Source organism: Erpetoichthys calabaricus, chromosome 6 (assembly GCF_900747795.2).
Source record: "Erpetoichthys calabaricus chromosome 6, fErpCal1.3, whole genome shotgun sequence".
Taxonomy (NCBI): Eukaryota; Metazoa; Chordata; class Cladistia; order Polypteriformes; family Polypteridae; genus Erpetoichthys; species Erpetoichthys calabaricus.
Genome location: NC_041399.2, coordinates 72,640,523 through 72,655,255, shown reverse-complemented (window position 1 = coordinate 72,655,255; position 14,733 = coordinate 72,640,523). Strand labels below are relative to the sequence as shown.

At 36.9% G+C, this 14,733-nt stretch overlaps 1 protein-coding gene across 1 annotated transcript in view; it reads left to right on the top strand.

The window, feature by feature from the left end:
* The first annotated feature begins 962 nt into the window (after positions 1-962).
* LOC114653398 (probable aminopeptidase NPEPL1) overlaps positions 963-14,733 on the top strand; it is a 52,423-nt gene continuing 38,652 nt past the window's right edge. Inside the window, exons 1-4 of the mRNA XM_028803690.2 lie at positions 963-1,206; positions 11,257-11,442; positions 13,075-13,245; positions 14,254-14,343. Coding sequence (XP_028659523.1) covers positions 1,054-1,206; positions 11,257-11,442; positions 13,075-13,245; positions 14,254-14,343 — 600 coding nt within the window. The 5' untranslated portion in view covers positions 963-1,053. The remainder of the gene's footprint in view (positions 1,207-11,256; positions 11,443-13,074; positions 13,246-14,253; positions 14,344-14,733) is intronic.

Here is a 14,733-nt window from a genome sequence, read left to right as displayed (position 1 = left end):
AATGGCCTCACTACAGTAAATTAATTAGATCTGCACCTTCATTTTATTCTTGTAACAGGCAACATAAAACCTTTCTGATTAATACGGTATTTAATTTATCCAAACCCACTCCATCCATATCTTTATGATGGAACGCTTTATCTCAAAAGGTGTTCATTGCCTCCTTGCACTGTGTCCTTCATTCCTGTTTGTGTATTTAATTATTTATTGTCCATCCATCCATTTTCCAACCCGCTGAATGTTTGTATGTTAAACCTAAGTCCTATGTTTCATTCGATTAAGTCTTGTTATTTATTACTTTTATTAATATTCTTTATCCAGTTACAATTATGGAGCTTTTGTTGTTATTACTGCTGTACCCTGTTGAAAATCTGTTAATGTATTTGAACATGGGGCATGCTTTATATAAATAATATTAGTATTATTAAAGCAACAAAGAATCTGACACACGGAAGAAACTCACCCTAGTAAGCTGCAGAACATTAATAAACACTCAAGGTCGTTAACACATTTATTAAACCCATTTGATCCAATTTATGGTTGCCTGAACATGAAGCCTCGTAAGGCACGATTTAACTCTCAAGGCCCTGCCATAAATGCACACAAGTGGTGTTTGAAAATGGTGCCGTCTCATACGGTTAACTACATTATTTTGTTGTTAGAAAAACATCTATCTATCTATCTATCTATCTATCTATCTATCTATCTATCTATCTATCTATCTATCTATCTATCTAGTATCACGAGGCGTGCCATTATCTATCTATCTATCTATCTATCTATCTATCTATCTATCTATCTATCTAGTATCACGAGGCGTGCCATTTTTGGCTATATATAATAAAAAGCCTGCAATTATTATTCAGTACTTCCGCAGCTGTCACTAGCGCGTCCTTACCCTTTAAGGCGCGAGTTTCCGGTGCCTGGAGGGCGCGCAACCGGAAAAGCGGTAGGCATGCGTGCTTGGGCTTCATCGGGGAAGCGTTAAGCGAGACTGAAAACGGCAGCGTGTGCCCATTTGGTTCCTTCAAGCTTGACGCGTAGATCGGGGACATGGCTGCTGCAGAGTTGGAATTTTGCGAATGTTCGATGGAAGACGTTGATCCAAAGAATTGCCCGGTCTTGATAGTGGGTGAATTGGGAAAACTGTTGAAACTGCAGTGGACGCAGGTCCGGGGGAAGCTGCACCCCCGCGTTGATGAAGAGGTGAGTGTAGCTGCGAAACTTAAAAAAAGAACTTAAACGGAAAAAAGTTCGCTACTGGCATCATGATTGGTTCGGAAGAAGTGATAGGATTTAGTGTTACAAAACAAAACTTTTTAAAATGATGAACGAGGCTGTAGAGTCTCCAAAAATATTTAGTAGAAGTCTATGGTATTGTATTTACCTGCGAGAGAATGGTGAGTTGCATTCAGTGTCCTTGATTTTTTTTTTTTTTCCCCAAAATGATCACTTTTGATTGCCATGTGGAAAATCGATAGAAGTTTATCCCCTTTTTTTTGTATTAATGCCAGCCATCGTGTGAACCGGTTTATGTCGATTTAAGGTAGTGGGAGTCTCCCATAATATCTGGCGTTCAGGGATCGATGACAGAGTAGGAGTTGGGCGGGCTACCAGAGCACCGCAGAGCGCCTCCGGGCACAGTTAGTCCTGACTTAAAAGTACCAGTAAAGTTAGCCTACCTGCTTTTTATAATATCGGAGGAAAACATCAAATTGAAACCATGGGAACATACAGAGCAGGGGTTCTCAAACTTTTTAAACTGAGCACCCAAATAAGACAGTCGATAACGTACTGGGGCCCAAGAATACGATTATTAGCATAGTGACAGCTTAACAATACATATGCAAATAGCAGTGGCCATATTATAAAAGTCGTTTATTTCCTTTCAAGCTTATTTCACACATTAATATTTCTAAAAAAAGAAAGTGGAACGCAGACATATTGTTAATAAATACAATAATTATCTTTTAAAACAGAAAATGGATTTCAGCAGTATCCTACTGCCAGTATGAAATGCTCAGTGTAAAGATGAGAGAAACCACTTGTTTATAGGAGGGGGGTAATGATGTTTTTCGAAATAATATGAATACTGTAGTTACTTAGTAACTCATGGTGCAGATAATTTAGCTTGTCTTAAATATTTTTCAAAAGAGCTCCACCTTTAACAATATGTTTCTAAATGAGTTTGCCAATTGTTCAGCATATCTTAGTTTTCATTAAACAATTCAATGAACAGAGTGCAAAAGTTGAGAAGTATAGCCAAATTACCTAATAAAATTATATGAACAATTTGTATTTTTATTTTGATATTTTTGATTTGATATACTTTATTAATCCCCAAGAGGAAATTGTCTTTTTTGCATGATTCTTTTATGGGTGATGGGATAGATTTTGATAAAGAATTTGAACAACCCAGTTTGAAATGTTTAATGCTACTGACTGGCATTGCACAGAATGCTGAGGGCTTCACTCTGCTCTCTTTCTCACCCTTTTTGGTATGTTCTCGTGTCCTTAGTTTTCAGTGGTCTACTAAACATGTCCTTCAAACTACCAGTAGGCTGAAATTTATCAAGCCACTTTAAAATAGTGGCTAAAAGAAGGAATTCCTCCTTACCAAGACACGTTAAAATTAATATGAAATCTTCTTTGCACCTCTGTTACTAATTTGGATTCAACATGTGTCATAGCAGCACATGTTCATAGCCAATGAAACTACACTTAGCATTAAACACTGCCACAACACTGTATGTATGTATGTATGTATGTATGTGTGTGTATACAATACAATTTATTTTTGTATAGCCCAAAATCACACAAGAAGTGCCACAATGGGCTTTAACAGGCCCTGCCTCTTGACAGCCCCCCAGCCTTGACTCTCTAAGAAGACAGGGGAAAAACTCCCAAAAAAAACCCTTGTAGGGAAAAATGGGAGAAACCTTGGGAAAGGCAGTTAAAAGGGAGACCCCTTTTCAGGTAGGTTGGGCGTGCAGTGGATGTCAAAAAGAAGGGGGTCAATACAATACAATATAATACACAGAACAGAACATCCTCAGTACAGTATAAAAATAAAAATTTTAGAAGTATGGAGCAGAATTTAACAGTAAATGATATCACATAAGAAGATTTGGATATATTTAGAGTCCTGGAGACCTCATCCATCAAGCTGCCTCCTCCATTTGGCCATTCCATGGCTGAAACAGCGCTGGGCCAGCCAATCTGATGAAAGGACCCCTCCTTCCCACGATTCCTGTGATCCTCCATCAGGGATGACTTTACCTTAGGCAGGCAAAACAACTTGACAGGTGTGCCATGGCACCAAGTGCCACATTTGAGTACCGAGAAGAGAAACCGAATAGGTGAGGGTTAGTACCCAATTATAACTATCATGTTAGTCATTAGCACTAAAACATAAGTAACAGAGATGCAGTCTGTACAGTTAATCAGCAGCTCTAGTCAGGATATGCTAAACTGAAGTAGTGAGTCTTCAGCCGGGATTTAAAAGCTGAGACTGAAGGGGCATCTCTTATAGCAGCAGGCAGACCATTCCACAGTTTAGGGGCCCTGTAACTAAAAGCTCGACCTCCCATTGTTATTTTATTAATCCTTGGAATCATAAGCTGACCGGCATCTTGAGATCTGAATGTGCACTCTGGTTGTATGTACAGTATGTATATTAATTATATCACCCCAACACCACCCTGAAAACCAACACATCCTTGTTCCTCATCCAGTGATAAGCCTCCTAGAACTGTGAGGAAGAATACTAGCCACAAAGCATCCACTGGGCTTTAATGCTGGAGAACAGTAATCTTTACTGTAAGTATTAACTCGGTTTAATGACAACATTTTATACACAAATCAATAATTACAGTAGTTTTTGGTATTGAGTCCACTGAGTTTAAATTAAACTGCGGACAGCCTTTGGTCAGCGTGATAGCAGGCCGGGCAACAGCATCGTCTTGACCTTCCATTAAGTAGTGATCCTCTGACTAAACCTTACACAATATATTTATATGTGCATGTATACAGTATATATCATTCTGAATTCATAAATCAATCCCAATTCTGCAGTCAGACACACCACTGAGTGTGAATATTGCAAGTGTTTACATCTGCGCACAGAAGAACAGTAAATTACTAAAATCCTAAACTAATAATAATTTTTCGTATTTATATAGCGCTTTTCTCACTACTCAAAGCGCTTAGCAATTGCAAGTTAAGGGCCTTGCTTAAGGGCCCAACAGACCAGAGCCACCACTGATAAGGCTTAGGCTGATAAGACCAATTTTCTTATTTTTAGATCCTTATTTAGTATTTTTTATCATTTTTGATTTTTTTAACCTCTTTCTAAATGTTTGCCTATTTTTAAAATTTTCATCCTAACCCTAGCAACCAAATGGATACATAGATACACAGCCACAAGCACAAACACTTGTCTTTTTATTAAAGTGGATAATTATAGTATATTAAGCAACTGCAGTATGATTTACCAAAAACGGAAATGCTTAAGACAATAGAAGCAAGTTTTCAGTTGTTTCATAGTTCACTGCTCCATATATACAGTGGTGTGAAAAACTATTTGCCCCCTTCCTGATTTCTTATTCTTTTGCATGTTTGTCACACAAAATGTTTCTGATCATCAAACACATTTAACCATTAGTCAAATATAACACAAGTAAACACAAAATGCAGTTTGTAAATGGTGGTTTTTATTATTTAGGGAGAAAAAAAAATCCAAACCTACATGGCCCTGTGTGAGAAAGTAATTGCCCCCTGAACTTAATAACTGGTTGGGCCACCCTTAGCAGCAATAACTGCAATCAAGCGTTTGTGATAACTTGCAATGAGTCTATTACAGCGCTCTGGAGGAATTTTGGCCCACTCATCTTTGCAAAATTGTTGTAATTCAGCTTTATTTGAGGGTTTTCTAGCATGAACTGCCTTTTTAAGGTCATGCCATAGCATCTCAATTGGATTCAGGTCAGGACTTTGACTAGGCCACTCCAAAGTCTTCAGTTTGTTTTTCTTCAGCCATTCAGAGGTGGATTTGCTGGTGTGTTTTGGGTCATTGTCCTGTTGCAGCACCCAAGATCACTTCAGCTTGAGTTGACGAACAGATGGCCGGACATTCTCCTTCAGGATTTTTTGGTAGACAGTAGAATTCATGGTTCCATCTATCACAGCAAGCCTTCCAGGTCCTGAAGCAGCAAAACAACCCCAGACCATCACACTACCACCACCATATTTTACTGTTGGTATGATGTTCTTTTTCTGAAATGCTGTGTTCCTTTTACGCCAGATGTAACGGGACATTTGCCTTCCAAAAAGTTCAACTTTTGTCTCATCAGTCCACAAGGTATTTTCCCAAAAGTCTTGGCAATCATTGAGATGTTTCTTAGCAAAATTGAGACGAGCCCTAATGTTCTTTTTGCTTAACAGTGGTTTGCGTCTTGGAAATCTGCCATGCAGGCCGTTTTTGCCCAGTCTCTTTCTTATGGTGGAGTCGTGAACACTGACCTTAATTGAGGCAAGTGAGGCCTGCAGTTCTTTAGACGTTGTCCTGGGGTCTTTTGTGACCTCTCGGATGAGTCGTCTCTGCGCTCTTGGGGTAATTTTGGTCGGCCGGCCACTCCTGGGAAGGTTCACCACTGTTCCATGTTTTTGCCATTTGTGGATAATGGCTCTCACTGTGGTTCGCTGGAGTCCCAAAGCTTTAGAAATGGCTTTATAACCTTTACCAGACTGACAGATCTCAATTATTTCTGTTCTCATTTGTTCCTGAATTTCTTTGGATCTTGGCACGATGTCTAGCTTTTGAGGTGCTTTTGGTCTACTTCTCTGTGTCAGGCAGCTCCTATTTAAGTGATTTCTTGATTGAAACAGGTGTGGCAGTAATCAGGCCTGGGGGTGGCTATGGAAATTGAACTCAGGTGTGATACACCACAGTTAGGTTATTTTTTAACAAGGGGGCAATTACTTTTTCACACAGGGCCATGTAGGTTTGGATTTTTTTTCTCCCTAAATAATAAAAACCATCATTTAAAAACTGCATTTTGTGTTTACTTGTGTTATATTTGACTAATGGTTAAATGTGTTTGATGATCAGAAACATTTTGTGTGACAAACATGCAAAAGAATAAGAAATCAGGAAGGGGGCAAATAGTTTTTCACACCACTGTAATTCATGTATTATTCATATATAATGCTCCTAAAAATAATGATTCTTTAGATTTAATTAGCACTTTTCTCACTACTCAAGCTGCTTTTCGTAGTGGGGAGCTACTTCAACCATTACTAATGTGCATCATCCACCTGTGTGATGGTGACTGAGAGAATTAGTGAAGGGATGATTAGAGGGCCAGAATGACCAGGCCATGGAAGACAGTTTAGCGTGGAAGTCTGGTTACACCCTGCTATTTATGAAGGATGCCCAGGGATTTTTAATGACCACAGAGAGTCAGAACCTCAATTGAACATCTCATCTGAAGGACAGTACTATTTTTACTACACTGGGGCCTTGGGAACCACATTCAGACCACATGGTAAGTGGCCCCTGCTGGCCTCACCAACACCTTTTGCAGCAGCAACCCAAGGTTTTCCTAGATAGCCTCCCATGCAAGTACTGGCCAGGTCCAAACATGCTTAGCTTCAGGAAAATGACCTCTTCTGAAGTGCATGTGGTATGGCTGCTGGTTACCTTATTTTAGTCCATCATACTAAGTCAGTATTAAAAAGTCAATTATGGGTTTAAATGTCTCAATTATGATCAAATTGTGATGTATCTGGTTAACAGAATCATATATTGACATACATGACACCCACTGCACGCCCAACCTACCTGGAAAGGGGTCTCTCTTTGAACTGCCTTTCCCAAGGTTTCTTCCATTTTTCCCTACTAGGTTTTTTTGGGAGTTTTTCCTTGTCTTCTTAGAGAGTCAAGGCTGGGGGGCTGTCAAGAGGCAGGGCTTGTTAAAGCCCATTGTGGCACTTCCTGTGTGATTTTTGGGCTATACAAAAATAAACTGTACTGTAAAACTGTATATTACACAAAGTAAAAATCTAATTAAAATGTGTGCAATTATGAAAAGGCTGAGCTCTACCAGTTTGTTTTGCAAATAAAATCAATTTTTGAATAATGTTACATTGAGATGTCAGTTTTGTTATGTCACAGTTGAGATACTCCCTACAAATGATACACATTTTATAGGGAAGAATGCAGTATGAGAATTTTCAGTTACAGTACATGTACAAATGCAATCATTGGCAACGTCTGCCATCATGTGCTTATTGTATTGCTCAGCTTTTATATTTGATACTGTATTTTAATCGTTTGTTCTGTAAAGTGTTATTTGACATTGCACACTCTTAGTGGCTTTACAAAAAAAAAAAAAAAGATTGATCAACCCATATGAAAAGGGCTATTACTGTTAAGTACACCACAATGCTTATATTTTATTCTTGCATTTAAAAGAACCTGGAAGGGGAATTTCAAGTTTTCTTCACAATAACTGCTCAGATTTATACTGATTTTATGTTCATAGTACCACTCCTTGGTTTTGGACAGATCAATTATTTGCAATGCCTGAAATGATTTCAAAGAATACTTCACCCAAAAATGATATTTTTTGCCTATTACTTACCTTCTCATTTTATTAATGGAGAACACTGATCACAATGATTATGATGATATGGGCTTCAATGGTGGCCCAGGGTAGGACAGTACAGTACTATAAAATAGCAAACAATATTAAAACGTTAATGGAGGGAAAAAAACCTTGTCATTTGTGTCCATAATCCACATGCCAGTTATCCAGTGATATGCACATTTTTGGCTAAAGTAGTATTAAATACTTTCAGAAAATTAGAACCATGCTCAAATATGAGACGTGTTCAAATGGAATTAAGCTTTTTATATTTAAGATCTGCTTCTCCCTTCCTTATTCACTGGTCAAGAGTCCTGTCATCAATTCAAATGCACTCTTATTTTCTTCAATTTAAAATTGGTAAAATTCACTCTATGAATCTGATTGGGATAATTATTTTGTGTGATAAGAAGTAACATAAGAACTTTATCTTTGAGTAGGCTACTGTATAATGCTGTGAAATAAACATCAATTGTATTTACAGTGTAAACCTTTCATCTTCAACCGTAAATTTGCTAAATCTTAACTTTCAAAGAAGACAGAAATAAAAAGTGTATGCCGTACAACTGCATTCAGACTGCTGACCTTTTAGCACTAAACAAACTGGTAATATTAAAGCGTTCATAATAAATGGGCTAAAAATGACAGTTTGTGATGTAACAGTTTAATTGCATTAGTGGTTCTGTAGAACAAACTACAACCAGGTAGCCAGGATGACTAAAGACAAAGGTGTATAATACATTTTCAGAAACTATAATGATATAAGAAATCCAGGTTTTACTATGTTTAAGTAAATAGTCAATTTCAAATCAGAAATTAAATATTATTTAAACTAAGTACTCAATCTAAAATGACACCAAGATTCCTTACTTCTGGCCTTGCATGTTAAATGCCAGATAATATAGTTTGTCTAAGGTCGCATCCACTTTTGAAGGCGATTAATAAGGATGCTGCACATAAGTGGGGTGAAATGCATCATGTAGAGTATTTGAGCAAGAGTTGATTTAATATTTGCATCAACCTTAACAGACTACTACACCCAAAAATGATATACTTTCTAATATGTTACTTACCCAATGTAATTTGTAGTGATGGCGAAGAAAAATGTTTAATCCAGTTTTTTTTTTTTTTATTGCAGGTTTGGGAGAAAATAGGATATGATGTAATAGAAGCCAATTTTGACCAGTGCTACACAATGGCAAATAATTTAGCCATTGTAGCATAGTCCACATGGCAGCTATCCAGTTGTATTCCAAAAACATGCAAAACAAAATATTGTTCAGGGCTCACCGAATTTCAAAATCCTTGGGAGCCCTCTAGACAGGCACTCAGTTAGATATAGTCAAAAAATCAATCAAAAACCTTTATTTTCTGTACAGAAATAGCAACAATCCTAAATATATTATTTAACAATCAAGTAACAATCATCAACATAAATATGCATTTGGATCTAACTGAATTAAAATTTGTATGAACAATATGATGAATTTAAACATGAATCCGTCTGTATCAGATTCTGAATCTGAGATCCCCACTTCTTTAGTGAGATATGCAAATGAAACATCGCAGCGAGAGGGTAGCGCTGCTGCCTCGCAGTAAGGAGACCTGGGTTCGCTTTCCGGGTCCTCCCTGCGTGGAGTTTGCATGTTCTCCCCATGTCTGCATGGGTTTCCTCCAGGTGCTCCTGTTTCCTCCCACACTCCAAAGACATGCAGGTTAGATGTATTGGTGATCCTAAATTGTACCTAGTGTGTGTGTGTGTGTGTGTGTGTGTGTGTGTGTGTGTGTGTGTACACCCTACAGTGGGCTTGGTTTGTTTCTGCATTGTGCCCTGTGCTGGCTAGGATTGGCTCCAGCAGACCCCCATGACCCTGTGTTAGGATATAGTGGGTTGGATAATGATGACTGACTGACATCTCCGCAAGCTGTCGCGGGATAAAGGGTGGAAGAAGCACAAGAGACAGGAGGATTATGGAAGGTGCTGGAACAGAAATGCCCTGTCTTGGCGTTGGTTAGAGGAAGGGGGAGCATACTCTGTGTGGGAGCGACATGTGTGCGGATGATTCAGGAGTTTGCAACTGATGAGCCTTTATTAATTGCCTTCCAACTAAGCTTCCAACTTTTTAATCACAATTGGGCTCGTTTAACACCGTCACACTGCTCATCTTCTGCTTCAGTGTTATGGCCCAGAAGATGCCGCTCTTTCACTCTCATTCCCTTTGACTTGCTCATTCACTCTACACTGTTTTTGCACAGTGTGTGCTCCCCCTCCCTCACACCAACACTGAGATGGGGTGTTTCCAATCCAGCACCTTCTACCCTCCTTCCTATCTCTTGTGCTCTTTTCACCCTTTTTCCTAGGGCCACCAATACTGAGGTGTTTCATTTTCTGAAAACACAGTGCTCAGTAGCTGTCCAGCCACGTGGCCCTCTGAATCTCCTGCCTGATATGCAAGAGGGAAGTAAACTCATTACACACATGCACAGGTGTATTTTTTTTGGAGAGCGGAGAAAGCGAATAAGGGAGGGAATATTGATTTCATTTGGAGTATAATTTTAGGTACTCTGTCGGGCAGGGTGGTGTTACATTTTGGTGGCCCATCTGGAATTATCTGCACAAATCATAAAAAGTAAATGTAAAGTTGCGTGGGAATTACTGTGCTCGGTTTTATTGATTAAGAAAGGCACATGTCTGCCCACATATGGTCCCACAATTGACAATGAGCATCAGAGCAAAAACCAACCATGACATTGAAGATGATTTGCAGGTAGTGCTCAGAGATAAGATTGTATTGAGGCACAGTTCTGGGGAAGGCTACAAGAATTTTCCCATGAGATTGATAAAGTTTGTCTTATCTAAAAGAACCCTGTGATGAAGCAGGAAGCTGAGCGGGAAAAAAAAAAAAACAACTGCATAGGTAAGGATGAGGGAGCAAAATTAACCAGTGGTGTAGTTTTATTAAATTATTGATATTTACAAATTTTGTTTTCTAGTTCTGTTTAGAACAGTGGTTCTTTATTCCATACTGATGTGATGTTTAAACCTTCAGCTTTATTATAAAAACACGTCACTTTCCTGCATCATCTTAAATAAATGTTTAATGTTTTATCAATCATTTTAAGTTGCTGTATTAGTGTTCTGTGTTGGCTGATTCAAGCTTTGTACCTGATACTTTCAGCATGGGCTCCTCGTCTCCCTGCAATAGAAGAAATGGGTTTAGTAAATGAATCATTTTTTGATTATATTCTTATCATCCTGAAATTGTACAAACTGCAAGTTCTTAGGTATATACCTAATTTATAGATTTTATGGATTGTTTAAAATTGAGCATAAGTAGTAACAGAAGTTTTACATGGATTTCAGTAGAGCTGATTCCTGGTTGAGAGCCAGCAGCATACCATCCATCCATCCATCCATTTTCCAACCCGCTGAATCCGAACACAGGGTCATGGGGGTCTGCTGGAGCCAATCCCAGCCAACATAGGGCACAAGGCAGGAACCAATCCCGGGCAGGATGCCAACCCACCGCAGCAGCATCATACCAATTTTTCAATTTGTAAAAGAAGTTCTTTCTTAATGTGTTTTATTCAAATTTTCTTGCTGTCATAGACATGGAAGACTGCTTTAAGCAACCTGAGGCCAAATCCAACGGACTCTTGCCCTCTCTGGCTAGATAAGGCTACAGTGGCTGCACTTCCAGCAAAACTAAGCAGGCACAACACCCCTTCATCAGCCCACTTTCTCACACGGCTTGTCCACAGCTGTCTACCAGGTAGAGGTCATCAGTACATTGTGGTGAGTTGGGGGAAAAAGTGAAAAGTTATGTTGGTGTGTGCTCAATAAAAATTTGACCATTCACTAATGACACATGTATTCCTAATACAGTAATTACTGTACTTATTTAATTGTCAGTTATTTTGTTAATCAGTTTATTTTTTGGTGCTGTTCTGCTCTTAAGAGATACATATATTAGATGTACTTGATAAACATATGATTTACATTTATTTGCTAAGGAATTTCTAAAGTCTAGTGTAGTATTATTAGAATTAGTATTCAGCATGGATTTAACAATGTCAATCCTTAAAATTTTATTTTTCTCATTTTTTAAACATTTTTCAGTCTTCCCAGTGAGAAAACATACCATGACAGTTTCAGATAAATATTTTTTTCAATAATATACCCATTGTAAGTGTTTGGTAGGATTTAAAAAAAAAAAAAAAAAGTGAAATTCTTTTTCAGTTTAATTTGATGAGAGTGTACTTGAATTAATCACTAGTTTAAATTGCACATAGTACTAGAGGACATGTGTTTAGTACTAATGATGATTGTTGAGGAAGTTAAGTATGGTTATTCAAACTTTTATAACCAATGCTGCAGTTCAGTTTAGTTCCCTTTTTTATCAATGTCATCTAGACATATAACAGATGATCAAAAAGATTACAACTGGACCCTGAAAAGGAATTGTACATTTCTCATTTTATAACTGGTCAAAAATTATGTCCTGTGTACTAAAATATGTGAATTATAACTTTCTAGCATATATGGTTTATAGAATTGTTTCTGAAAGAAGTCAACACTAATGTTGAAAAACACAAAATTACGAATATAATTAATTTGTTTCTAATATTAACGAACAATAAATCTTCGGAGACTGATTTTTAGCTTAGAAAATATGTAGCCCCTTCATATACCACAGTCAAGTGATGGGCTGCAGTATCCACTAAGGCACTATACGTCTTGATGAATAGCCATGGAATTAACAACCAAAAGAAATATTTCCATAGTTGATTGAATTGTATTGGAGTATTAAAGAGTAATTGTGTGTGCGATAGATGACCCTGTGGTGATTAGCCAAGGATCCACTGAATCCATTCTCCACAAATGAGGTTTGCGAACATTGGTGCCTAGAATGTTAACTTCTACATTGAAGCATCTCTGCATCCAGTACTCAAAGCAGAATTTTGAGCTAATGAATTCAAACAAGGAGAAGCATATTATAATTAGTAATGAAACTTAGATAATCACAATGACCCAAAGTTCAAACAACAATGAAAACACAGTGAATCTGAAACATCAAAGATGTTCAAGTCAGTACTGGGAAACCCATGAGCACAATTGTTATGATGTTAAGTTTGTAGTTCATATTAATTACAAGCCTCAAAAGTCCATTATAACTGGTAAACTTTATGTTGAATTGCTTCAGCATATGAGTATGTTGATCAATGGTAAAACAGCAAGGAGCCCTGTTGACAATACACCATCTCAGTCTGCAGTGACTCTGCTCATGGTGAAAACTACATTTATAATCGGTTGTTTATGCAAGCAAATTATTTTTTTTCTGTACTGATCTTATGGTTTAACTACTGCGAGACTGATGATCTGAATAAATCTGAAACATTAAAAAAAATGTGTTTTTTGTTTTCCTAGGTTGTCTGTGAGCAGACTACAGTATTTCCCTCCACTTGTGCAATTGCTAGAGCATTTCCCCTTTTTAATCGGAAATTATCTCTTTCTGACTGCTGTGATAAGCAAAAAGTAACAGTCGAGTTCATCTTATGCGAACCCAATGATGGTCCACTCTCCAAGTCAATGTTAATGGTAAGAGACTTTTCTTTCACTTACATATATAATATCAAAAAGTAATTTTAAGTGTTTACAAAGGTTTTCGCATTTATTGGTTAATGTTCAGTTAATAATGCATTTGAATCAGTAGTTGAGAAATACCCAGATCATCGTGCTTTCAGTGTTTTAGCTACAGCACATCAGTTATTTAGAATTAAAGCCAAATTAATGGAATTGTTCACGTTTTTTTCTCTCTCTGATAGACTTGTTTTGATGTTAGAAATAGGAGTAAATTATGTATAATCTGATATTAACAAAAATGGAAATATGCAATCATCAAGTGGATCAGATATGTAAACAACTAGTGAGTGTGTTGTCCATAGTCTGTATATAGTGAAATTCTTTTTGAACTGTAAACTTTAAGTATGTACACTGCAGAATTGTGAACTGCAAAACCCTGAACTAGATTCCTTTTCTTCTTTATTTGTTTAATTATTCAAAATTGGAAGTCCTTTACTTAAAATTGTTTTCTCTTTGGGAGCAGTTTAACTGAAGTAGCTTTAACAAAAATATGTTTTTGTAATTTTGGAACTTTTTCTGGTCATACCTACAATTACAGTGTCTTCAATGAAGGCACTATTCTGTTAATTCTAAATATCACTTTCATCATAAAAGAATTGCTTCTAAAATTGCCTTACATTTTTAATTATAAAAAAGATACATATAGATACATATTTAAGTTAAATATGTATCTATATGTATGTAATTTTTTAAACCATCCACATTTCTGTAAAATGTTCGATTTTTATAATCAAAAATGTGACATGTTAGTAAATAAGCAATATTCTACAAAAAGATGTTTTCTTGTTGCTAAACTATGTTAAATAATGTAACTGTTTAGCAACAAGAAAACATCTTTTTATAGAATATTGCTTATTTGCTAACATGTCACATTATTGTATCCTTTAACTTAAAAACACCCCTTAACTTAAGTTCTGAAGTGTCTTTGCTCATTCCTTTTTTTTCTGTTAATTACTTTTTCAGTGTTTGACAAATGTGGCAGAAAGCATTAGAATGGCTGCAAGAATAGTGGATACACCCTGCAGTGAGATGAACACTGATGACTTTCTCCAGGTACAATTTTTACTTTCACTTGGCTTTAAAACTTGGTATTGTAGAAACTGGTAAACCATATTTCTGACTCTAGTTATAAGTTAATTTGATATTGAAGTATTGCAAATTGGCTTATTAGGTATTGTGGTTATGTGAGGTAGAATAGCTTTAAACCTGTATTATGCAGAGTAGTTTCCAAATTCCCTAAGAGAGAATGGATTCATAAGAGTGTAGGGGACAAGAAACATCTAATGGAGTCACACAAGACTTCTCAATTTTTCCTAGAATTCTTTTTAAATTTAAGTGAATGATAAAATGAAGTGCTATCTAAAGCACCAGAAAAGGTAACATTTTCAATTGTGAATTTAAATTGTTTGACTCTATAAATCTAAAAAATAAAGTACAATATTA